Genomic DNA, 27,986 nt, shown 5'->3' on the forward strand with positions numbered 1-27,986 from the left:
AAACTCATCCTGCCTAAGTGATACAATTTATGTGAGCTGTCAGTGCACTGAAAACATTTCACAAACTTTTTACCAAAGTTAGTTTTGTAGTTTATTACAAAAGTTTATAACAGGGGCAGAGTCTCTTTTTTGAAATAACACTATCCCCAATTAAACAAAGTCTGACCATTACATTTACATAACAGCTGACAAGTACTGGTAAGTTTAGAGGGTAGAAACATGAGCACACTGGTAAATTTAGACTAACTGTGGAAGACCCCATCCACTCTGGATGACTTAATGTGAAGGTTCACAAGTCTTTTTTAAATTTTCTGTTTCAAAAAAGTATTAAAAAGTATTTTTAAATACTCAAATATTGAAATCAGCATATGCCATAAAATGTTGAAATTGGTCTGTCTCTGCTAACTACCATTACTCTAGTGGTAAGGTCTCCCCTTCCCAGCGTGGTTTTGCAGGTAGAGCAGACACCTTTAAACCTAAGAGTAAGTTTATTTTCATTCTAGGTTATTCTCTATTTGGAAAGACAGGATGATGCACATATGCAGACATGAAATAAGCTGTCTTTTTCTAATTTAACTGTGCACATACACACAGAAGCAAACACCCTGCATGGACCTCTGCCCTCCATTCTGAGCCTTGTGAGGCTCTCCTTCCTTCATCACACCCACACTCACACAAGGCCTTCTTTATCAGGGCGGGAGGAGGGGACCGGTAGAGATGGAAAAAAAAATCTCCCACGCTCACACCAAAAGCACCAGCAGCTTTTGCTGTGTGTTTGCATGTTTATCTCCATCTAGCTCTATTGATCCCTGATGTTGCAACTGGGGTGTGTTGTCCTTAAGCAGTCTTTCCGTGGAAACATTAAAGCCAGTAAAGAAGACAATGATGCCCCAGAATGAGAAGGCCTTTTTGTGTGAAGATGCAGCAGAAAAGAGACCCTGACTCACTGACACTATTGGAGCCAAATCAGGAGCAATGTGTACGCAAAGGAGGACAGAACAATTAAAACGAAAAAACAACAAATGCAAGGAAAGGAAAGAAGATAAAGGAAAGGAAGGAGAACCAAAAGGGAGATGGGAAAAGGAAAGGAAAGGAAAGGAAGAAAAGTTTAGGTTTCATGAGGAGAGTAAATTCTAATTAAGGAATAGGAATGAAGGTAAGGAGAGAGGATGACAGGACAAGAGAAGAAAGTATGGAAGAGAGAAAAGAAGAAGGGAAGATTAAGTAAGAGAAGACTAGAGAAATATAAACAAGGGCAAAACATTTGTAGGGGGAAATGGATGTAATGAGACAAAGAGTAAAAGAAATGGGAGGAATGCTAAGAAGGCAAATAAAGGAAAGAAACAGTAAATGCTGCTTAGGAAGAGAAGGAATAAAGAAAACACACAAAGAGGAGAAGAAAAAAGAAAGAAAAAGACAAGTAACCATCTCAGTAATGGACAAATAACATTGTTTAGTTATTTTCAATCAATCAAAGTCTCAACACTCAGTAAAAGGCTGGTTAATCACTAACATCATGAACTGAAACATCCTGTGAGCCCAGTCACATGGCTGAACACCAACATGTGAGTAAAGACTCACTTGCTTTTGAACATTCAATTTAACACTGTGTGTTTTGTTTTAGCAAAAGGAGAAATGCTTCTTGGTGTTTTATGTCCCCCCCTCGACCAGTCTGCCTCTCGAAGCTCCAGCCGACCACAAGATTGAATAGACTCTTCTTAGCTAAGAAAGCCCCAAGGCAGGCAGCTCATACAGAGTAGTATAGCAGTAGAGTATTTTACATACTTTTCTAATCCATCCATCTGTGAGAGTCAAAAACCTCTGGCCCAAGATACCTTGAAGGTTTGACTTGATTGATTAATTGATTAGTTGAAAAATCACGAACTAATTTGACAATTAAATAGTTGCTTTAGTAGTTCTTTAAACAAATGCAAAACATTTGCTGGTACATGATTGATGTGTATATAAATGTAAATTAAATATCTTTGGGTTCTGAACCTTTGTTCAAACAAAAAATTATATCCACTTGAACTGCAGGAAATATATTTCAAAATATATTTTGCATATATTCTGAAATTTTACAGAATGTAATAAACCAGTAATTCTGGGAAATAATCACAATAATCGCAATGATATTCATTCATTACAGCTCTACTTTTTTAGGGGGCCTTGTGGCTCAGTGCATTAGGTTCAAATCTCACCCCACCCCACCAGGTGTGGGCCCACCCAGCCACCAAGGCCAACATCATGCAGAGGTAGAACGTAGCTACTTTTGTAGCTAACTGGACTTTCTTTTGTAATCAGTGGGAAAATGGGTAAAATACATTATAGAAAACACATTTAATTTGGTAAATGGTCTGCACTTATATAGCACTTTTCTACCTATTGGTACTCAAAGCTGCTATGCCGCTGGCCAACACTCACCGGGAGCAACTAAGTTGGGATTCAGTGTCTTGTTCAAGGACACTTTGCCATGTGACTGGAAGAGCCAGGGATTGAACCAACAACTGGGGGGATTAGTGGACGACCGCTCTACCTTCCTACGCCACAGTTGCCAAGTAATATCAATGCTGTCATTACCTTCTGTGCTGCCAAGTGGTCTTAAAGGCAATCTAAGCATTCCTGCGATTAATCTCCAAACCTACTGTATATATCTAAACACTCAGCTGGCTCAGATGTTTCTTATGTTTGTTTTTGATCCAGAATACTTTCAGTAATTATTTAAATTGTGCAGCGGCCACATTATGGTGGTTCTGCTCATTTGTATATTTTTATTAGCCACACTCCTAGATCAAGACTAAATATTTTTTAATTATATTGAAAAGTCTCTTCTTTTGAAATGGCAAAAAGTGTTTGGATACGTTTTTATTTTCTTAGCGTTGCTAAGAAATTATTTAATCTATAAAATCAGTAGGAGACAACAATGGCTACAACATACCTCTAAGGTTTGTAATGAACTCCCACGACTGTCTTCTAAGACTTTTATGTCATGTTTAATTCATATTTTATACATCAAATTTATTGTTTAATATTGTTTAACAATTGGCTTCTCAACTTCTCCTCTACTTGTACATTGTATGAGCGGACAGCTTCTCAGCAGCTACAATTTTAGCTTGATATAGCCTTAGTTGCATGATTAGTCTCAATCAAATAGTCATACCCAGCAAGCAAATGCTACTACAACACAAGAAAGAACTGTATTTATCCCCACATAATCTTTTAAGTAGGTGGAGTACATTTTCATCTCGCTAAGAGACATTGTAGAAAATGACTTAAACAAAGCCACAAATCCAAACCAAGTCATTCATAAGTGTTGACTTATTAAGGCTATAGCACAATGAAGACAATTAAAACAGCCAAAACTACATAGCCACTCAGCCACAGCTACTCAGCCATTGTAGAAGCCCTAAAAAACATAAAAAAATAGATCTGCAACTACACATCAAGCCCTGTAGCTTCTGAAAGGCTCGCGGTAAAGAAAAGGGACTATGAAAATACTATGAAAACAGACGTCGCTGTGCTGCCCACAGCGTTTGATCGACAAGTGATCTTTGGAAAATCCAGTGCATTAATTCTATTTCTCCTTTCCATTAAAGATCTTCTACCAATTAAAGTCCAATTCATACCATTAAAAATCTCACTTAATCTGTAAAAACAAGCTCCTGGTTTCAGATTGATGAGCCACCCTCATCAAAGCCTCACTACACAGAGTCCTTAGCAAAAAAAAAAAAAAAAAAAAAACACCACAGCACAACCCCAACCCCCAACTATGAAAAATCTGCAAACTTTGACCATCAAGCATCATTTTGATCTACACATCACATAAAACCCACTCTGCTGCCAACTCCCATTAACAACCACAACAATCCCCATACTCACTTAAACACACACGCTCACTCAATCACACACACACACACACACACACACACAATGTCAGGTCTTTCTAATGTACCATAAACTCAACACTCAAACAGTAACAACCTTATACATACTTTTAAGTGACAGTCACACACGCAAAGAAGAAATACATTATAGACACTTTAAGCAAGTGTAATGTTCTAGCTGTCACGTGTGCACGCACACACGCACGCACACACAAACAAACATACACACGCACAAAACAGCCTCCGATTTGATTATGAAATTGTTTTGACATAAGGAACAATTTATCTAGAAAACTTACCAAAACAGAATTCATGTGCATGCAAGTTATTCGAATGCAAAAACACTGATATTGTTTGTAAAACAAATTCCTACGAAGCAAATAGTCTGTGAGCAGTTCTGAAAGTGGTGTTTGGAACATTCACAATACAGCTTCCATGTAACATGGAATCAGTATTGATGTTTACTTTCAGCTCCTATACCGCCAACTATTTTTAGGTTATATCACAATCATACACAAAACATATCTCGATATTTCAAAATCTCCTCTAAAGCACTTCTTGATGCTCAATCAACAGAGTGATATAGTCCAGTATATGTTATAGTCCCTGCAATATATGCCTGCAATGAAACATTCTGTTTACATTTATTAATGTTTTCTCTTGAAATATTTAGTTACATACAGAAAATTGGGGGAAATTCCAACCACATTAAATATAATAAAAGCCAGGCAACTGTTAACGGCTGCAAGAATGAAAATAAATAATGGCTTAGGGCCCAGGTATTCTTACTGTTTGCCAATGCATATGCATAAACAATAACAGCATTGGCAGCATCACTGTTCACATAATTCATGGCGGGTATATCTAGAGAATTTAAATGATTAACCACAAAGGGGTGAACGTGGGCCTAGTAAGTCACCATTTTACATATGTGTATGAATGATTAAAGCTAATAAATACATATTTAAAAAGATCTGTCAGTTTTTATATAACATGTTTAATATCTGGACCTGAACACTTTTTGTGTTCACCTCCTCCTCTTCTGTCACTTCCTCCCTTCATACATTCTGAATTTTCAAATGCCTTAAAATTAAAATCTGTCTGCTAATTAGACTCTACAGTAATTTGGAGTTGCAACTCTCTTTACTGTAGAGTTGCAACTCGACGTTACTGTACAGTCTAATTAAAGTCTAATGCCGAGTGAATACAGGTTAGGACCTGTGGAATTACTGTCAAAATAACTTAAAAGTAGAGTTATATATATTATTATCTTATTTTTAGTTGAGAAGAATGTGAAAATTGGCTAGATTAAAAAAATGTAATTAGTGTATTCTCTGCTGTCTTTCAACATGTTTTGGCTTTTCTAGTCAAGCTGGAAGCAGGTAAATATAATGGAATACCACCAAAGAAAAGGCAAGTGTGACCTCTGTAAACCTCTGTGACCTTTTTAATTTACTTGCCTTTGTGTATCAGCTTCATAGGAAAAGAAAATAACCATTCTCTACATAAAAGATGCAGAACCTGTAAGCAACCATTACTTTGTGACCGTGCACCATTGAACCATTCGGAGATCGCATAGTGTGTAGGTCACCACAATAGGCTATTAATATGGGTATTTATTGCATCTGCTTCTGGTGCTATACTTTACAAGGTTTACAATATATTAAAAGCATAACAGCTTTTCTACTGAAGCTTTTCTTTATCAATATGGCACATATGGCCCTAGGGGAACAAAATAAAGTTTGAATCTCTTTTTGTTATAAGTTCATGTTGACTGCCTTCCCGCCCCCAAAAATTTACAATTTTGAACAATCCAGATTTGTTTTAAATAAAGAAAATGTAATTTATTTAAATGTTTTGGCCATGTTCGCAACCATATAGCAAATGGCCTGAACTCACTCCACACTATCAGAGTGGTCCCAGTATGACAAGTACCTAGCATTAGTATAAACAGTGCATTTATTTTTTTAGCATCAGCATAGCATGGCTTAAAGAATTGATAGTCACAACATGTTGACAAGATACAGTTCCCTAAAGTAAGGATCTTATGTTCCAAACACAAGAATTCCTGGTGGATGAAATAAGAGATCAGCTCAGTTTTAGCGTACTCACATTTTTTGAGATGTGGAACGGTGTAGAAAGTTGGTTATTGTACAATTTGTTGTGAATATTAATGAATCAGGGGGCAGCTGCTGGTGGTGGAGTGCTGCTGCCTCACAGTTAGAAGGTTGTGGGTTTGACTCCAGCCCCCCCGTGACCCAAATAGGATAAGCAGTTACAGATAATGGCTGGGAGGATACTAATGAATCATGGGAACAATACTCACACAGGATAGTATGTGTATTTTTTTTTGTCTCTGTAACAGGGAGAGAAGTAAATGCCAAAGCAAGTCTCATCCTGATGGGTACAAAAAATAATCTTCGCAATTTGGTAATTTACTACATGCCACAGAAAACAAGCCATAATTAGTCAAATATATTCAAAATATCGCTTAACAGTAACTACAACCCTATCCTTTTCTTCTTTTATAACTATCCCCTTCTAGGCAAAGTGTGTTAGATGTAATAGATACTGTGTTCACACATTTAATGGAGTATGGAAGCCATTAGATCTGGGGACCAGTGCTGACATAAGAAGAGGTTAAAAGGTCGGCAACCTGGTGGGAGCAGAGCCTGACTGGATTGATCCATCAATGCCACATAAAAGTGTTAGTGTGTGCATTGTGTAGGTGTGTACCCCTTTAGCTCTCTCTTAGAAACACATACACACACATGCACACACCCCCATACAGGTGAGACATTAACTTGTTAATGTGCACTAAATGACCTTGTTCTCGACTAAAACCTGCATTTCATATCTTTCTTCAGGTTTTTTGTTGTTTGTATTATGCATATTTTTTTTTTTACTTTTTTCTGGTCATGAGTCGTACACTGGAAGCTAAGGCATAACGTGAAAAACAAGATCAATATCACAAACAGTCCTTGAGGCAGAACCTTTTTTTGAGGAGTAAATAAAGAGTTTTTCCATATTGTGGTGCATCTGTGAAATGTTTCAAGTTTCAGGTTTAATTGAGCCATTTTGTATAAATCTTTTTGGACACACCTCCGGACGTCTTTGCCAAACAACACAATATTCTTGTCTTTAGTTCGGAAATTACAATAAATGAGGATTCTCAACGTTACACAAATAAGTGAAATTGTTTGATTAGAAGGGCAGGCCTTGGTCAAAAACATTTAGAAGTGAACAGCTCGGCACCACTGGCAGTGCTGTTCTGGTGGTTGCTAACATGTTCAAAATTTAAGCTTGTCTCAATCTCTGACAAACGACCAAAGATTTTGACTGTGCACAAAGAAAAATGCTGACATGATGGAAATGAATGTTTCTTGATATACGCAATTTCCTCTACAGCATATATTATATATTCCCTTAGTAGCCTTTCAAAATGCCAAAAAATAAGTACAAAAAACATGATGTATTTAAAGACTCATGCAGCAACAATGCAGGAAAATATAAATCTAGCAGCTGAGTGTCCAGGAATCTGAAACCACAAACTCTTCCCTAGCTACCTTGCTTTTCTCCACTTCCTCAATCTTTTGATCTGTTATCTCTCCATCTCCCCATAATCCATCTATCAGCCTACAGCTAAAAACATCTTTAGTGCATCCATATATAGGGACAACCCCCACTCTGCTTTTTCTATTTTAATCAACTTGTCTACCATTTTTTTATATTTGTATCTCTGACACATCCTAATTTGGTCTTTTCTTTTCCAACCTGTTTCTCCCCCGTCCTCATGTTTCTATCCCTCTGCCCAAGTCCATCAATGTCTTTCTACATTTCAATCCGATTTTAAACTGATATATGTAGATTGGGATTTTAATAACAAAACTGTTGCATAGTTGACCTCTGCTTCTCAATTACAGCAACACTAAAAAGCATGATTTAGAGGCTGATCCAAGAGTTAAATAAACTGGAAAACTAGCTTGTTTAATGCTTATCTGTTCAAATGTCTATTTAATTAGGATTTTAAGAATTATTTTTCAAATTTCTATTAATATAATATATCCAAATTAAATATTTGGACTAGTTTTTATTTTATACATGCTTGAATAGCTTGGAAGGAGAGGCTGTAAGCTTCTAGCTAGGTCTGCGTCTTATCTGGTCACTGCATCATGTCCTTCCTCGAGACTTCTCAGGGAGACGATTTCGGGGACACCTATGGTGAGTTTACAGTTTTCTTTCCTACTAAATTCACTTTTGCCAGAGTCCCCTGTTCTAAGAGGGAGTGTGCACTCTGGTGAATACATAGACAGCAGCCTATTGCTTCCTAACGTTGTCTAATCAATACTTAGAGCCAGAGCAACTGGCACCAGAGGACAATAGAAACAACCACCCAATTCTAGAAATGAGCCAATTTTTTGCATCAGTTATCATCCATTCAAGATGCCTAATGCATACAGTGCTTCAGCAGCAAATTTGGGTTGCTTGGCTGAGATGTCCCTCATCATACCTGAAATCAGCACTACTGAGGGGCACTAACCACTTCTCCACTGTGCTGTCCCCCCCCCCAAGTCTTTTACTTTATAAATAAAACATTTAAATGACAAGCATTCCAGCATCCTAACAAACAAGAATGCAATAAAGTACTGGCCCCTCCTTCCTGGACCCACAAATTTTGGTTCCCCACTCAAAATTACATTAATTGCAAGGAAAAAACATAAGGAATGTCCCCTGCCTGACAAGTACACATCGCCTGATGGGGAAAGAGACTGAAGGATGAAAGGATGTTTCCATCAAACATCGCTCTTTCATAGTCTGAAAGGACAGAGAAGGGACTACACAAGAGACGACAAGAGACAACAGTAAACAGAGAGGTTTGAGTCATTTTACACCTCAAACTGGAGTTGACTTAGCCATGAAAGTGGACCACATCGCATGGTGGAATGTGTGTGTGTGTGTGTGTGTCAGACATTCTTTGGTTTGGGGCATAGCTTTGTTACAATAAACTGTAATCATCTAAACACAGATGCAACGAAACACACAGAAATTTGGTTATAACAGCCCTTTTTAATGCAACATAATAGCTTAAAACTGCTTCTAATATTTAAGTGTTAGGCATAAGGGCTACTGGGTGGTTAGTGAAAAAAAAGTCAAGAAGAAATGGAAACAAGTGGATTTAAAAAAGCGTACACTAAACATGCTCTTTAAATATACAAGCATTCCCACTGGCCTGTACAACACTGCACATACCAGCCAGTACATAACGACTGCAAGTAAGTGATTTTCACAATTGTTTTATCTATCAGTAAATTTTCGCTTCACTTTTCAAATTATTTAGACAAATCATGACAACAAAAAGTAGCAAATGAGAAAGTGAATCCACAGAATGTGAGGAACTTAAAGTTTCAACCTAGCACCTTGACATGCATGTGAGGCACAGAACTGCAAATCAACAGAACACAAAACCCAACAGAGGTTTCAAAAGCCATTTTCCACAGCATTGAAATGCAAGTTTGGTGTAATACCAGAAATAAAAACATAGCTTAGGTGAGTTCACATGTGTGTGTTGCTTCCTGTGAGAGGGCAGATTCCTGAAAAGTATTAGACAAAAAATAGACAGATAGGTACATAGATACTTTATTCATCCCAACCGGAAATTCATTGTTTTTGTCTGAAGTATGTCACAGCCTACTATCAGGACATCTTCACCTCAAACACGCAATTTAACTGTCACATTTATCTCCTATGTATCTTTTCTCCCTTTTTCCATTAAAACACACACACACACACACACACACACACACACCGCAACTGCAGTTTCAACAAACTTGTGAGCATTCAAGGGTCACTATGTATGATACACAATTAGGGGTTGTGTTTATAGTGTGTTATAGTGTGTATGTGCATATGCAAGCCTCCAGACTGCCTAAAGCAACAGCTAAAAGGCTCCACAGATGAGAGATAGACATTCCAACTCCACCCCAACACACACACACACACACACACACACGTCTGTATCTTCACCTACTAACTAAAGTGAACTGTGTGAATACAAAAAAAAAATCTGTTTTGGGGGGGTGTTAACGAATGCAACAAGGGATTTTACATTTTATTGTAAAAAATTTGGTTACAATTTCATTTATTAAGTTGCAGCCCTTGTATCTTCTCTGACAGCAGCACTAGCTCATCATTTGACTTCACAGCAAAACAACCAATTACCAAATAATGTGTCTTAAGCCTCTTTCACACATTCACTGAAATCCTGAAATTCTCCTTATGTGGAGGTGGCGTACGTGAAAACACAAATGACTGAGGGAGATGCTCTCAAAATTATCCGGAGTTTATCCTGAGAGCTCCCTAGTACCCCCCCCCCATTGTCATTAATTTTTCTCGCATTTTATTTTTCTTTCTTAATTAAGAATCCCTTGTGCTGTTACATAGTGGTCCAAATAGAAAATAGAAAACATCCAAATAGAATTTTTCTCTGTTACACTTTTATTTTGAGGATGGGCAAAATACCCCAAATATTCTGTCTACAACAGTTAAACTAAGAAACTAGGAAATGTTGACATTTAAAAAGCAGAAAGCAAATTAAATGAATGAACAGAATTTTCCTTTCCTTAACAAAATCCTGTTCTAAATGCAAAACTCAGTATAATTTGTTGGATACATGAATCATCCCTACTGTCTCTTACATCAATATGCTCTATTGTGTACCGAGTTGCTGCAACACATATGTTTTTAGTTAGGACAGTTAGCAAAGCAAGTCGGGGCAGAGGACACGGAAACACACATTTACAGACAAGTTAGCACACACACATACAGACACACACACATACACCGGGGACAATAGCATCTCTATCTGATGGCATTCCCATCTACCCCCCGCAGAGCAGATTGCTACTGGAGGCTACCTTTACAGGAATGTAGGGAGCAACACACACTCACACACAGCTGTTTACCAACCCAGGACATTTGGTTGCATACCTTTGACCACATGTCAAAACATTTTTTTGTAAAATCCCTGGATTTCTGTTACTGTCAACAGCAGGACAAGAGGGAAAGATTATCGTGTTCATCTCTGTGGCCTGTTCAGAACGAAGAAAATCCCTGACTGATTGCTGCTTTTTCCCAGATGAACATGGCCTGATGTCCAACAGCAGAAGTCAAATAGAAAACAACAAACTCATTAACGTTCTTTGTCCCAGTTGTAGAGATTTAATTTTTAACTAAGCTGGGATGACCTTACGCAGCAAGATACTTTAAATTCCTTCAGCAACAGAGATCATACTTAGTGACGCTGTTTTCATCAGAATTGATTTAGGAATTGGCGAGGGCAGGTCATCACAGGCAATCAATCATTTTAAAGACTCTCAGCAATTCTCTGATGATAAATCATTTTTACTTTGCTGAGTTAGGAATTAAGATAAAATCATAAAGGAGCTATACTCATCCCTAATTAAATCACATAAAGTCTCTGATATAACACCATGGCAACAAACAATAGCTTAGGACACATAAGTTTGCATGCAAATACACACAAGTAAGGAAAATCGAGATAGTGAAGGGTGGACTCCACCTGGGCTTGCTCAGTGACTTTCAATCCATTCCTAAAATAGACGCTTTCATTATTGCGAAACAGGTCATGATCTTAGTGCTACCTGATGGATATTATCAGCCAGAGTAATTTAACGACATCATCATTGGAAGTTTTGTCCAATAGAAATGTAGTGTTACGTTCAGGGGCCCAAGTGCAGAAAAACACTGTTGAGAGAAAACAAACTCACAGGGAAACATCCCTAACACAGATCACCAGAGAACTCACATTAGATCATAAAACCACATATAAGAGCGAGCTGACAGCTCATCAGCAACTGCTCTGTCTGACACAACAATAGGGTGAATTCACCACTTAGTCATCTCAACCCCATATGGCAGAGAACATATAAGATGCCACAAAACACATGGAACTGACAGCTTGTAGTCTTTAATTGATATATTACAGAGGCCTCTACATCTTTAGGTTTGTAAAAATACATGTAGAACAAGCCAGGCCAGATAATATAATCTTTAAAGGTTAAAAGAATGACATGGCCATCAGCTCATTAGGAAGACATTCAAATTGTATCCAAATCCACTCACACCTGAGCTTGTCCTGAGCAAAAAGGCAACAATAACCTGGATGCTTCAAATGTGCAAAATCTGAGGCATTTGATGACTGATCATAACATTCTGCAGCACAAATTTCTCTGCTTACTTGTGTCCGGTGGTCCAAAAGTTATCCACTCCAGAAAACATTGTATGAGAAACACTGAACATTTATTGAGTCCCACGCTGATAATAAAAGTAATTACACAGAAAAATGTACTTTAAATAATTCCACAGGACAAGATAAGAATCTGTGTCTCCACAGCTACACACTCAACGTTCCACTACTATAGTACCTCTACAACTACCGTGTAGTTCACATCCTTCCGTTAGCTCAGGTAACTGTAAACAAACATCGTTTCCTTCACAACTCGTTAGGCAAACTTCAAAGGGAGCCGTGTGATGTCACTGATGACATCATCGGTACGCCTATACATACGCTTCCTAATCTAAGTAACCTTTGAGCAGTTAAAACCTTAAACTGACCACATCATCACACCAACTCATCAATGACTGAAAGGGAAACCAGTATTTAATTAAGGGAAACACGCTTATGAACTACACACACATAACGTACAGGCCCATCTGCACATCCATTCCCACACACACCCCACAGTAGTAATTTGTTATGCTCCTAGAGGAATGTTGACCAAATGGCTTATATCCCTCTGCTGTCTCAGACTGATGCAGCCACCCATCCCCCTCCAGCAGCAAAAGCTCGCAAAATACGCCACAAGCACACTCCCAAGATGTGGACATGGTAAAAGGGCAACTGGCACATTTATGCACTGCTTGTCTAATGCACACATGTCCTCCGCTGCCTTCAAGAACCAGCAGAGTCGCTATTTCAAAGACACACTAATTATAGGCACTTACAGAAACATAAAACCTTTAAAGTGAAGGATGTTTTAATAATCTTTAACCATTGTTAAACTTTTAAATCTCTGATGTAACTATGTAATACAGGGCTGTAAGTAGCAATTAGATTATTATAGACTTATTGGTCAATCGTTTAACTTTTTAACAGTTTTTAGATTGCATAAAATGTGTAAAAAGGTACTGAGGGCATTTCTTTCTTCGGGGCAGACTATTTATATCTATATTAGTCACATACTCGAGTTTAAAGAATGAAAGTGAATTTTTCACAGAAATAAAGCATGTCTAATATGCATGAAAATGTGCCCGGTTTTTGACAAATCTTAGCATGTAACAATCTCCTTCCTGCCCACCTGTTGCCAAGTGTTGACAACTGGGAAATCGCTAGGATCGCTTAAAACCCCATTAACTGGGAAAGGCCAATAGATGGGGCTGAAAAAGCTGTTGAATAGACCTTGAGTTAAGATTAGTTTGTCAAACTGACATAAATCTGCACGTAAATATGTGTATTGAATAAAGAGTAACCACTGTGTCTTATTATTTATTCAGTATCATATTATTCATCAGTGCAATAACATTAGGCTGTGACATAATTTGTGTGCAGTTTGATCATAATCTATGCCCTTAATAAGGAGATGATCAGTCAGTCCTTGTTTCCGAAGCAGATCATAAGACGTGTGTTTGTGCATGACTTTCCAACATGCGCATCAGTGTTACTAACTTAGTCAACTTACACTAGTGAGTTAGAAAAGTAGCAACAAATTAGTAACAGTTTTTTTTTTACTTTCCTCGAGTTTCTCCGAGAATGCTCTATTCTGCAGCTTTGACATCTGCACTGTCTGTGTGCAGTGTGTGTGTGTGGGGGAGGGCAGCAGCACATTTAGCTGACCAATCAGCAGCCAAAAAGGAACCTGATTGAGCGGTGAATGGGCCAAAACCCCCAATTCCTTAACCCCATTTTTTGTCTCAGTTAACTATTTCTACTTTGTTTTTGTTAGTGAAATCAAAGTTTCATTTTATTTTCTCAAAATACACAGAACGGAGTAGCGTGAGTTAATTATGCTGTTTGGATTCATTCTCTTGCATCTATTTTATGCAGTCTGTACAACAGTCATGAAAAGACTTAAAAAAACTTTTCTTATTAGAAGTAGACAGTTGACATTTAATTACAATATTTGCTTTTTATATCATAACTGCAATACTTTTCACAATAATTGCAATATGAGTTTTTGACCAAGTTGTGCATTTAAGTAAAGAACACGTTTTGAAGTACTGCTTGTAAAAAGGCAAAAATACGAGCAGCTGAGAACATTTTGAGTAACTGGAACTTGAATAGTTGACTCCAAATACCATTTGATTTTTGCTTACACACACGAACACAAACACAGAGATACACTGGCCTCTCCTCCGACTCTCGGAAGCGAGAGGATTATGCTATTCCGCTGTGCTCCATACAGACACAGCAAACTTCTGTGTGGAGGTTGATGGAAACTCTCACCCTCAGTAAACCTAATACACATTACACGCACAAAAACACAACTTTACTTTCTCTGTGTGTTCCTGTCTTTCTTCTTCTTCCTTCAAGGACCCAACACTTAATCATTAATCATTAAATTCTTAAATCATTAAACAAAAAGCGGTGCATGAGTTCAGCACTCACTGCCAGAGCTACTCTATCGTCTGTATGTGTTTGTGTGTGTGTCTGCGAGTTTTACCTAGCCTGTAGACACAAAACCGCCATAGAGCACAGTTTGATTATGATCTCTCTTTGCAGTCCCAGTCACATTTTCCCAGGGGCTGTGGGGTACTGTGAGTGTGTATGTGCGTTTCCAAATGACTAAGCCAGGCTTTTCCATTCCCTGCTGTGGTGAATATAGAGGAACACTAGCCAACATTTACACCACCGCTGCGGCAACTTCTGGATGAAATACAGTGAAGGAAGGACAGGGACATAGCAGAGGTCCCCCCCCCCCCCCCTCACCCCCCACACACACACATGCACACAGAGACCACCCCCAGCAGAGCACACACCAATAATTACTTGCAGTTATTCAAAGACACCATCCTTATTTCAATGAGTGCACTGCCTGTGGAGTGTTACCATAAGAGGCTGAGAGGAAACTTCAGTTCCTGCAACTTTAGTGCAAAAGACAAGAACTCATGAACATCTAAAAGTACACAACGCTCTCGTAAAGCCCTCCTACTCCTCCTATATCCAAATATAACTCTGAATAATAATAGTGCAGTAGATGTCACTCTGCATGTGCATCAATTCCTATACAAGCTATTTCATGAGGATGCTTTCAACATAAACTGTCATACAGTGGGTAAGTTTCATTTTAAGGATTCCCACATTCCGCAGACAACCCATTTCTGCCTCGAAGTTGACCATCAAAAGTTGTTTCAGCTATCTGTTAACACATTTTTACCTTCCAGGGAATGAAGTAACACGAACAGGAACAGAGCCTGGTTTGATCAGGGATCGCCCCTGGGAACTCCTTTGGCACCCCTGTGCAAACCCTTTGACCCCCATGAATGAGAACTCAACCCTGCATTACACCATAATATGAATATTATTCACAGAAAGTGACAGCTGACAAACGTCAACTAGCCCCGGATATTTGCTTTTGAGCTGAACAATAACTTTTTTATTTTCTGCAGTACAGGAGCTGTTAGAGAACAAGTAGAACTCCAAATCTGGCTGCGCAAATACACAACGGTGTACAATGAGTATTCATAGGCTTTTTGCACGAGTTGAAAAGTTTAAACCAAGTGACCAACAGCCAAACAGATTGAAAATCATGTATAACAGAGAGAGCAGGCATTCATAGGGTTTTAGTGGAGCTGAACTGCTACTTCAGTCACATCCGTATGAAACACAATACTTGAGTGAGATACTACTGTATGTAAATATAACTATTTAACTTTTATTAAATAACATTACAAGAACTAACAAGAACGCATCCGAAGATTGAATCATGTTAACTGAAGTTAATATGATGATAACATGACTAACGTTTTGCTTCTTATCCAAGCAGCTTCTTCGTTCTGAAGAACTCATCATTAAGTTAAATTTGGCATAGGGCTGTATATATATATATCTTTTACTCAAGTAAAAACAGTAATACCACACTGGAAAAAAAACACCACTAGAAGGGAAAGTATAGAAATATAGTATTAATATTGTATTTTTATAGTTGCTTACACCAGTGATTGTTTTCATCATGGGTTTGGATTCCTGGTTAAAGGATTGGTTTGTAGAAATGCAGAGAATAGCGAAAATAGCAATCACCCACAGGCCAAAGTGAAACCTTCAGAATCATTGTTTTTTTTCTAACCAACAATGCAAACTTGGTTACTATGGTTAGCAAAATGATCAGAAAGAAACCAAAACGAAAACATCGATTTTTTTGTGTATTGCCTAATAATTTCACATCAGGGAGATTAAACAATAAAAAAGCACCTTATTTTAGGCTCCAACAATGCTTGATTCATTGTGAAGTCCATTAAAGTAAAACAAATGCTAGTTGCATAAGTTAGAAATTATAAGAGACATCAAAGTGTTATTTTATAGCCACACCAATTATGGCGCTATATAAGTGCATATACGTTTTATAAGTTTATATCATATCATAAAATGTAAGGTTAAGCACAAGCATCTCTAATTTGTACCTTAGTACAGTTATGAAGTAAATATACTCATTTGCGTCCCACCACTGTTTTTAAGTCCATGTAATTGAGATTTTCCACTTGTGTGGAACAGTGGTCTTTGTCATGAAAAACTTACTTTTGAGATGATGAGCGGCTCGCCGTGTTCGAGCCCCCCTTTCAACGTGAAGCCCCAAGGCGCGCCCCCCCTCAGCTGGACCTGAATGTGGTGGAAAGAGACGAGCTGCTCAACCGTTTCCATCCCGCCTGTCCGCTCCGTTGTTGCCTTCTACCCCGCTCTCTGTCGGCGCATTGACCAAGACTGACTCGTTACTAGCTTAGCGGTGCCTCGGCCTCCCCATCACCGCTGCAATAACAACAAGGAAGAGATGGATGGATGAGTTGGTGGAAGGAAAGAGTGGAAGAGAGGGAGGGCAGAAAGTTTTTTGCTAGTTTGAACTTAGTCAAAGTTACGGCCGGACAAGTCGGTTTCAACTTCCGGTCAATATGTTTAACGTTTCCCAAAAGTAGGCGATGCGATTTAAATCCTGCTCGGTGCTCTATCACATAATTCTGCCGGTTGTTTCCCTTCGAATCTTTAGCTACTGACCCGCTAGTGTCCCCAAAAGAAGCAGAGTCGGTGCTCTTATTTTGCTTTTCTGAGATAAATGTTTCCGGTCTTGCTGCAGCTAACTCGACATAACAACAAACTTGGGGAAAACGTTTTCCCATGGAAGCAGGCAGGGCCCGCCCACTATTCGAACCGCGGGATGTGATTGGCAAAATAATTTACCAATGGCAGATTGATTGTGGCTGCAAATATCCAATAAGAAGGACCAGAGGGAGGGTCTATCACAGCGACAACCGCTGTATTGTGATAACATCAGGCAGCTCACAGTAGCAGACAGTAGAATGATTACAGTGAGTGGCAACATGGTCATTTATACAACTAGAAATCACTGTAAAAATAGTTTGTTCTATTCCACCATAATCAGCATTATAGCTTGTCTCGTGTCATCTTCATTTTTAATTGCATTGTATCTACAAAAGAACTGCTGCAGTAATAACTTCCAAGCAAACGACTATGCAAGAAAAATTATATATCCACAAATGATAAAAGCAATGTCATCCATACAAATATGACACAAATACTTTTCCATACTAATGCTATTATTTCTTCCGAGATAATTTCACTCTAGCAGTAAAGTTCTTGAAATCTTTGAATTGAACAAGGTTTATTTCTATTTAACCACAATGGAAAAGTTTATTATGACACAAAGTGCCTATCACGAGAGCTCAGATGACTTTTATAACTGACTTAAATACAGCTTAACATCCCTCAAAATCCCAGTGTGAACTGGCAGAACATGCAAGATCTAAACTGCTAGTCCTCAATATGCTGCATAACATACATTCTCTGATTTTATGTGATACATTGTCTCCTGTTCTGCTGATGCGGATGATGAAAGTCATTCAGAACATTAACAATGATAATTCCCACCCCTAGTCCTCCTTAATAGATATTTGAAGCAGCCACTCCTGATATATGTAGACCTCTACAAAACTTTTATAAACCGCTCACAGACTTTATTTAACTGAAAACAAAGTTTCTCAAAGATGTCATTCATTTACACTGAAGCTCTAGAGATTTGAAGTTTGAGCATGCACTTATGGTACATAGGCCTACAGCACAACAATATTTTTTTATACCATATGACACACTTTTATAAAGCCTTAGAGATCATACTAGTCTTAATTCCATCCTTCCAATCAAAATCTATTAACAATGTTCCATATGATAAACTTTAGTTTCTTATAGTTATTCTGAGTTTATTCAAGCTCTCTTGCATAATTTTATTATCACTAATTATCTTCTTGTGTGGAAATTTATCCATCCATTATCTTAACCATTTATCCTTTTCAGGGTTGCAAGGGGACTGGAGACTATCACAGCTTTTATTGGGCGAGAGCCAGGGTACACCTTGGACATCTCACCAGTCTATCTCTGGGCCTTGTTTGGAAATGTGACATGAAAGAATATAGGTAGATAATGGTTGGGTGTCACCTGGTTATTGACTCATATGTGTGTGAGTTTGATGTGAAATCCATTTAAAACCCACTTCAAAACACCAATGATTGCACCAATAATATCCACATCATATTGTTCAGACAATATTTATGAGCCAATAGTCAGAAAAACAAATTAAGTCAGAAAAAAAACATTCACATTATATGTACAATTCTGTCATTTGCCATGTTTTGAAAATGACTACTGGAAGTGTCACCAAACTGTAAATACTGCTGCAAAATAACATTTAACATTCAATTAAAATATCTTAACTGGCCTATAAATAGATGGTTCATACTATACCTAGCTTGACTTTTTAATGACCCAATCCGACCACAGCACAAATTGCTAATTAAAGTTATCAGAATTTATTGACTACAATATTCACATCTTCAATTAAATATCTGTAATGTAAATAAATCTGTATAGTTATTAAACTTCATTATAGTATTACCTGAACCGTAAATTTCTAAAGACTTTCTAGGTTTTAAAGTTCAACCTGACATGGCTGCCTTTACTTCTTTGCTGAATGTCTGTCAAAAATAAACATTTAAAACTGATGTGTTTTTGCAACTCATTTCTGCCTCCATTTTCTGTTAGTCACAATACAGTTTTTAGTTCTCCCACACTTAGTTTTCACTCTGAAATGATCGGGATTTTAGATAACCAGTGTTGTGGAATGTAACCACACTACAATACCACAAAACGCGTGTGTGTGTGTGTGTACGTGCGTGCCGATATTTGTGACGCAGTTAGGGGCAAACAAAAACTCCTCCTGATTGAGTTAGAACCTTTTGGCAAAGTTCAAAGGGCTGTTTGAGGGTTAAGACTTATAGGGTTAGGCATTTATTTGTGCTGGTTAGGGGGTTAGGGTAAGGGGCAGTGGAATGCATTTTATCAATAAATGACTGTGTGGGTGTGTGTGTGTGTGTTTGTGTGTGCAGAAAGATCAAGTAAATGAGGGCAGATAGAGGGAGTCAAAGAGAAAGGAAAAGATATATAAACATGTTCAGACATCTCACTTTTCATGCAGACCACGAGGAGTTTGTTTTGGTCAGATCAGACAACCTTTTGTCTTTTTCAGTGCAGTTCTGTTGTCAGAAACGCTAACATTTGGTTCAATTCAACTTTATTTCAGTTCAGTGGGGAGTAGTGCTTTCATGTCAGGTCAAGTTTAAAAGCCAAAAAAGTGGGGAAAGGGATGGAATCTTTATATCACATTTCTCCTATTTTTGTTTAGCAGGCATTTAGTTTTCAGGTTGAAACAGAAAAAGGATGTTGTTCATTCTACTTCTCCTTGCTGAGAAAAATTCAATTACAAGGATTTCAGTAATCCCCCAGGGCTTCAAATTAACCAAGAGAAAACAAATACATCAAGAACTGCAATCAGAGTCTACAAATATAGCAAACGTCTGGGAGTCGTCTGAAAACAAGCATAAAGCCACAGTGCAAACGAAGATGCTTTAGGCCCAGAGACTGAGAGAGGAAGTAACAAGTTGCTCTCAGAACTGTACTGCAAAGCTTCATTGATCTCTTGTACTTTGGGGTGTTTGTCAGTACTTAAAATTATGTAAAATGTACAACTTTAATTTTTCTCTTAATGCCACTGTTGAAAACAATCTTTCACATTTTTTCTGCTTGCATTTTTGTTGAAAAAAAAAGTACCACTTGATGTCATTGTACCACCTGATGGCACCAATTTGCACAACCCCCTCCCCAATGATGAAGATAATGATAATAATTGAAATTGTGGTTCTTAAAAAAATATAGAAAGATGGGAGGATAATATTGACATGCAGTGCAAAAACTTTTTAAATACAAAATGACACAATATACTTGAGACAATTTTATGTATGAGATTGGGTGTATTGCTTAAAAACAGATTGCTCTATTACACAAAATGTAGAGATAAAAAACATAAGAAATCTGAACATATAGGCACTTATTCCAATGACAAAGCATGTGTTGTGGGGAACACAGGTATATGAAACTGCATAAAATAATTTGACACAGTATGCATAAAGGAAAGTGTGCGTCATGGCGCTTTTACGCACCAATCAAGTTTGCTCCTTGAAATTTGATGGGCGGCATCTGCACGTCTGAAGGGTTAATTGGGGTCATCGACAATTTCAGGAAGTCGATTGTCATATCCAAAATGGCCACTTATCAGGTGAGTCTGTAAATCACGTCGTTGGCCATGTGGGGGATGGTTGCCAACTAAAGCCTCGTTGGTGGAGCTCGCTAGCACCAGAGGTTTTTTTTTTTTAACCAACATGACGGCGAAGCGCACCAAACACAGCTTACTGTGTATCTGCATACTGTCCTGTCTCATCTTCCTCTTGTGTTCCACCTGCACTGGAGTTGTAGTCAGGCAGAAAATGGCCTCTCACCACTCCACGCTGAAGCGCATCCGCCGAAGTCATCAGAGCGCAAAGCTCAAAAGCGCGCACCACCGGCCCTTAACGGACGAGCAGAAATCGGACCAGAACTTGCAGTTCATGCTGAGTTTGTACCGGAGCGCAGCCGAACCGGACGGCAGGCCCAAACAACACCGAAAGTTCGGCTCCAACACGGTCCGCCTGCTGAGGCCCTCGGCGTCGTCGGTGCACTACCTGCGAGAGTCGACAGGTGAATGAGCTAATTTACTGTGTTTAACTATCTGCCTCTAATGCCTTTCAATATGCTGCATACAATTGTGTACAGGTTTCATGAGTGGAAAGGTTTTATTTGGACTGTGAGGGTTTTTATTTTTTATGTATGTCAGTAAACTGCACCTCCTGTGGTGAAATGCTTAATTGAGTTTAACACAACGATTCCAATCTTTGAATTCCCTGTGCTTTTATTATGTTGTTAGACTTTATGGCTCATGAGGGTTTGAACTTTTTGATAATGACATGAAAGTTGAGATTAGTTTGGGCTGATTTTAAAATCTTTAAATAAGTATAAAATTACACATGGCTGTGTTTCAGCTGTATAAAAGGCTTGTGATTATTAGAATTGCCTGTACCAGTCAATTATATCAGTTCTTCTGCAAATTCAACAAATCGCCATAAAAGTTGATTACACAACATGAAGCATGTTTTTTAAATGTGTAGCAAAGAGAGGGACAGCATCAAATTTGAGATCTCTTCTGGCCAAAGTATTGAATTGGGCATCACGTGAGATGTTTGAATTGAGCTTCCCTTGTTTTTAATGTTTAAAATTGAAATTTTAAACTTGAAATTGAGGATTTTTTAAAAAGTAAAAATTGTCAGATAAAAAAAAACACTAATTCCTTCCTTACTGTTCCTCCATCTCTTTCAGACCATCACTACACGTTCACAGTGCAATACAACCTTGATACACTTCCCACAGAGCAGCTGATCAAAGCCTCATTTGTCCACATCCGCTCTTCTCCTTTGTCTTCTGCCTCTCCAACCTCCAGTACTACCAGTCATGACAATGAGCCGCCACGCTGCAGGGCTCAGATCACCTCAATGGGTAAAGAGAGTCTGATCACCCTGGAGCCCAATGAGCGGTGGACAGAGACGGACATCACCGCACACGTCAGTGGACACGTTGTGCAGGGAAAGAACCATGGTACAGGAGCACACTTGACCCTCACTGCCCAGTACTGGTGCACACAATCTGGGCTTACTGAAGAGGACAGCAGCCTGTCTTGGTGGTGGAGCCGCCTTCGAGGTAGCACACAGAGAGGGGAGCCTCACCTTGATGTCCCATCTCTTCTTTTGTACTTGGAGGAGGAGAGGGAAGTGAAGGATTGGATGAGGGAATTGCTGGGAGCAGAAGGAGAGAACATCATGCAGCAAATAGGTCAGTGGCACCCTTCAGTTCGCCGCCGCCGTCACTCTAAAGAATCAACGTCTTCAGAGCCAAAAGATCCTTCGCTGGATGCTTTGAAAAATGCTCCTACATCCTCTTCCTCCTCCTCTTTCTCTACCTCCAACTCTGCCTCTATCGTCTCAGACATCCCCAACTACAAACGCAAAACCAGCATGCCGAAGAACCGCTGCAAGCTCCACTCATTCCGTCTCTCCTTTGACGAGCTCGGTTGGGGTCACTACTTCATTGCCCCACCTGTGTATAACCCTCGGTTCTGCCAAGGAGACTGCCCCAGGGTGCTACACTATGGCTACCATTCCCCCAACCACGCCATCATCCAAACGGTCATCAATGACTTGGGCGTTGGGGACGTTCCTCCTCCGTCCTGTGTGCCCTATAAGTACATGCCCATGAGCGTGTTGGTCGTACACAAGAAGAAGGTGGAGTACAGGGAGCTGGAAGACATGGTGGCAGAATCATGCACATGTCGTTAAAGACTCAGAGTGGTCTTGAATGACTTGAATATGTTTAGCACTGAAAAAAAAGACTAAAGGGAACAGACTTGATGGGTCATTTAATTGATCTAATGTACTAACCACAATGGGCTTGAGAGTGGAAAGAGGACATTGTGGTTTTAGACTTTAATCATCCCTGTCGAAGCACTTTAAAAAGCAGCTCGTGAATGAACTACGGGCTGTGCATTTGGAAGGGGGAGTCCCTTTCGTCTGATTTAATGATTGTATGCTGATCCCATGTGGTAGAAAGCACTGTAGAGGTGACTGTGCTGGGAGACTTACCATAGTCACTAAAGGAGGGCTGGCATGTTTGGAAGGTTTTGGGTGTTTTTTTTTTTTGTGTGTGGTAAATTACAAAACCTAATTTAACTTGTACAGTAACTTGATAAACTTGACTCTACATCAGGGTTGCCTTTTAAGAAAACTGATCTAACTTTAGAAGTAGCCACAGATTTGTTTGTGATAGTAAACTAAATTGACCTGGCACTTTGAAGAATCTGCATCTGAAACAAGTGTAAAAAAAAAAAAAAACCCAAAGAAACCTTTGCTAGTTAAGAAGCTCTGTTAAGGCATGTTGCTCTGTGGAATAATTGGACACTAAAACTAATAATTTTAATAGACGAGAAGTTGACTGTGTTGGATGTAACTGAAGTCCTTGTGTTGTTACATTTTTGCTGTTTACAATCTAAACTTTTGCATTATGTACTTATTTATAAAGGGAGGGGTCTGGAAAAAATGTACGTGCTGCTAGTGGCCTGTCGGATAAAACAAAATGAAGGTTTATTAAGAGGTGTAACAGTATTAAATGTTTAAGAGAACAAGCAAGTGTTGAAGTGGAAAGAATTTTTATTACAAGTAAAAATGAATAATAAAATTAAATGCATGTTTTCTAAAGTCCTATTTATTGGAGTTTTTCATGGTGCTGAAATTTGAAATGCAGTGTTGCTGAAAGTGTGGTTTTATGATTAAAAACGTAGCAAAAATGTACCTCTTTTAACCTTAACATTTAAGCCAATGTGGAAGAGAAGTTCCAAAAGTTATCTAAGAAAAGTTGTTTCCACCTGCTGAGGAAGATTATACAATTACATTTAAAGCTCCAGAACAGCCGCTGGGTGGATCTGTTACAGTCAACAGGATTAAAAGAGAAGACTGACACATTCATATCTAAGATAAACGAGCCCAAACCTGGTTAGCTTAGCTTGGCGTAAAGACGCGAAATGTAAGGTTAACTTTTTGCAATGGAGTGAACAGTCTGCTGGTGGTGGATTTCTACCCATACAGACATGAGTGTTAGCTCGTGTAACTCTAGGAAAGAAGGCAAATAAGAATATTGCACATGGATATGTCTGAATAGAAGATATCTGCTGCATTATTTTTTTTACAGTGCAACGTGTGACATAATGGCACATTTATGAATAAATGTCACTCTAGTGCCAACTTCATATTGGTACAAGTAGACCAGGAATGTTTACTGTATTACCAACTTACAAAGTTGACCTATTTTACTATATGAATGGATGGACGTTTTATAAGGAAATAACTGTTTGCAAAATGTTAGTTTAAATGATTTTTGTTCCGGTTGGGTCCTGTGTTAGAATGGCAGCCTGTCCAGGGTCTACCCCGGCTCTTACACAATGACCGCTGGGTCTGGCTCCAGCAGTGAACAGTATAAATGGTTACAATGCTGCAGGGATGGCTGTTCTAGCATCCCAATGGTTTGATGCATGACCACAAGTTCCAAGTTCTGGCCTGGCCTTTGCCCCTGTCGTACCCTGATAACAAAACCAAAAGGAAAGTGTGCTAGCAATTAAACATAATCACGAAACACATTATAAAAATACATAATATTTATGTGAATCTGCTGAATACACCAAAGGCTCAAGAAAGTGCATTGTTGCATCCAGTCCATTAGATGGAGCTCTTCACTAAGACCAAAAGCCTGCTATGAAACCATACAACCCAGTTTGTTTTCGTACTATTTTAATTGTTCAGAGAAATGGTCATAAATGTACCTTTAAAGTAATAACTTTAAAGTATTGGTTTATATTTTTGAATTACGTTTGCACCCAGTAGTCTTTGTGGCCCTCCATTTTGAGTTTAATAAACCTTTATTAGTTTTCCCTTTATTTCTCACCAAAGAATACTTTTTATCTCAAGATTGCAAAATAAAACATGATGTAAGTGAACAAAATTGTGCACAGAAAGAACACTGACAAAATGGTGTAACACAAACAAAATGATAAAGAATGATAAGGATAAAAAAAAGACAATAATATAATGTTGGTCCCAGATATTTCATATGCACAAACGGTTCTTCAACTGGTGCTCAACTCCTTGTCCTGACTACACTATATCTCATCACATTCATACATTTATTCTTAGTACAGGTTTAAAGTCCAACATTGGGTTTTCAACAGAACTCATAAGTGTTTGAACTGAATGCACAGGGGTGGTTCATCTGCTGTTTACATATGGGAACTAATCATTTACTTGCATACACTCATGTTTTCTAAAGTCAATTTACAATTTGAAGGCCCAGCAAACAATCTGCTTTGTTCCAATGTGGACATGCGAACACCTAGCTCTACCTAGGGAAACAGCCCTGCAACAAACAACCAATAATTCTAAAAGAATGAATCGACTCAGCTTCATCAGCTCGTCCATGATGTAGACTGCTTATTCTGTTACAGGGCTGGAGCCAAACTCATTGGGTGGGTGGGACACTCTGTACAGCATGCCAGTCTATCACAGGGCCATCACATTGACACTCACAAACCTTCACTCTCACACGCTCACCTACGAGAATTTTAGAGTCAGACTCTGCTACTCGAATGATAAATATGTGGTTGATTGAAGCTGAACAACCATCGTCACATTCTGACTGAAAAGAGAAAGTTCAAGACATTAACAAACAACGAAATGTGACATAACTACAACTTTGGAACCACAAGATTGTATTAACGGTTAATAGAAAACTTATTCTAAATCACTTACAAACCATTGATAAAAAGAACCTTTGGGTTGCCAGATTGCAGTAAATCCTCCTCTATCACAACTATTTGCCATTTCTCTAATAGATTAGGGACCCCCCCCCCTCCACAAGCTTTTTTACCACCTATTTTTGGATCTTACTGTACAGAGGTGCTTCTGAAGCCTCTTATAACCTGGACTTACTGAACAGTACTTCCAACAGTGCATGTATCTATTACACAGCATATGATTCCGCGGGTGGATTGATTTCAGGTCCTAATTCCAGCAATTTGGGTATTATAGCTTTAATAGATGGTTATACTACATCAGGTCTACAGTTGAAAATATGAATAAACACTGTATAAAGTTTTTTCCACATGTCTTGGACCTGCAGAAATAAAGTTGTTCATAAGAAAGGTCTCCCTAATGCCTGGCTCGGTTGTAGAATAGTTTTTAAAGTTGTGGGAAGCCAAATCTTCATATTAAAGGCTTTTATCTAATATACAAAACGTATTGTCATCAGATATTAGTCATAATCAAATTACAATAAACAAGAAGCTGTAAAACTTACAAATCAAGCAGAAATTATTGAAATTTTCTGTCTGGTTAGGAAATAATAGGAGCAAGAATCTCTGCACTGCAATCTGGACTGTCTGACTTCAGAGGGTGTCACTGTTTTGAGCATATTTTTAAAAAGCATTATAGTTTACTCATGTAGAATCACTTCATGCAGAACAGGCGATGAGATAAACTTTACTCTCTGTCGACATGAACTGCAAGTGGGTCACACAGTAACTATTCTTCCTTTTTCACTGTTTACTGACAGACACACACACATCCACATGGACACATACAGTCTGTGATTGATCGAAACACACACACACAGACAGACACACACACAGACAGAGACACAGACACACACACACACACACACACACACACACACACACACACACACACACACACACACACACACACAGCAATGCAAATATAGAAATGATATGGTGGGACCTATTCTGCCTTATGAAACAGGTCAGAAATCTTTTGATTTCTGTCTGTTTCCTACATTTTAAATAATGAAGTTTGATTTGATTCATTTCATTAGATTTAGCATGGGTTAATGTTTCGTTCATGCAGAAAGGCTTTAAGTTTTGGGGAAGCAATATAAACAAATATAAATTGTGTGATTCTCTGTGGTGCACTACGTATTATCAACTCAGTTTATTGCACATGGTGCAGTGAACTATGGAGTTAGTCCCTGACCAGATTTCATCTAAAAGCACGTAACTTCTGTGTCACAGTCAGTCCTCTGATATCCTCAAACATTTACAGCAGTCAACATGTTTTCCTCCACACATTCGGCATCACATAACAATTTATAAAGAAACAAATATGATTTTTACTTCCCAGAAGCACAAAGCAACCTTGCTAATATCTTTCTAAGGTTGTTGATCAACCAGTGTGACTCAGGCAGTGATAACTTTGTCACGTGCAGAGAGTTTTGACCTTGGAAACATTGTGATTCTTTTAGAAACAGTCAACAGTCCACTGTACTTTTAGCTTGTGCGCTGCAAGAAATTTGTATGATAAAACAGTATCACCATTAAACTGCAAATACAAACACGATTTTCAGAAAAGTTGGTACATGGTATAAAATGTGAATACAAATAGATGGCAAAGGGTTTTGCAAATCATTTGAAGGCTTTTTGCAGTGTACAGTACATGCAACAACATATCAAAGTTGGAAATGTGAATTTGATTAGTTTTTTCAGTGATCAAGTTACAGTAACAGGTAAATGGCAGGAAAAAAATAACCAAAGAAGAATTATGGTAAAAGTGATGAAGACATCTGTAAGAAATCATTGTTTAATTCAGACACAGTCATGTCTCTTTCTGTTCTTGTTTTGCCTTGTCTTGTGACTGGAAACCAGTGGTTTTCATGTCACTCACTATCCATGTCCTCAAGGGATATTGTGTGTGCACCCACTCACACACACACACACACACAAACACACACAAACAGAAAGACATTCTGGCAAGACTGTTTCCCATAAA

The 27,986-nt window shown here is 38.5% G+C and overlaps 2 protein-coding genes across 5 annotated transcripts in view; one reads left to right on the top strand and one right to left on the bottom strand.

Annotated features, from left to right (window-relative positions):
* Positions 1–16,960, bottom strand: part of shroom4 (shroom family member 4) — a 63,751-nt gene extending 46,791 nt beyond the window's left edge. For 3 of the 4 annotated variants that reach the window (XM_067523414.1, XM_067523413.1, XM_067523412.1), the window contains exon 1: positions 16,696–16,959. In XM_067523414.1, coding sequence (XP_067379515.1) covers positions 16,696–16,818 — 123 coding nt within the window. In that variant the 5' untranslated portion in view covers positions 16,819–16,959. Of the gene's footprint in view, positions 1–16,695 lie in introns of all 4 variants that reach the window. The other variant, XM_067523417.1, reaches the window with a different exon arrangement.
* Positions 16,961–20,808: 3,848 nt separating this feature from the next.
* bmp15 (bone morphogenetic protein 15) lies at positions 20,809–23,818 on the top strand. The gene is made up of 2 exons (XM_067525463.1): positions 20,809–21,252; positions 21,928–23,818. The coding sequence occupies exons 1-2, from the start codon at positions 20,898–20,900 to the stop codon at positions 22,938–22,940; spliced, it is 1,368 nt and encodes a 455-aa protein (XP_067381564.1). The 5' UTR covers positions 20,809–20,897; the 3' UTR covers positions 22,941–23,818.
* The last annotated feature ends 4,168 nt before the right edge of the window (positions 23,819–27,986 follow it).

This window comes from Channa argus, chromosome 12 (assembly GCF_033026475.1).
Source record: "Channa argus isolate prfri chromosome 12, Channa argus male v1.0, whole genome shotgun sequence".
NCBI lineage: Eukaryota > Metazoa > Chordata > Actinopteri > Anabantiformes > Channidae > Channa > Channa argus.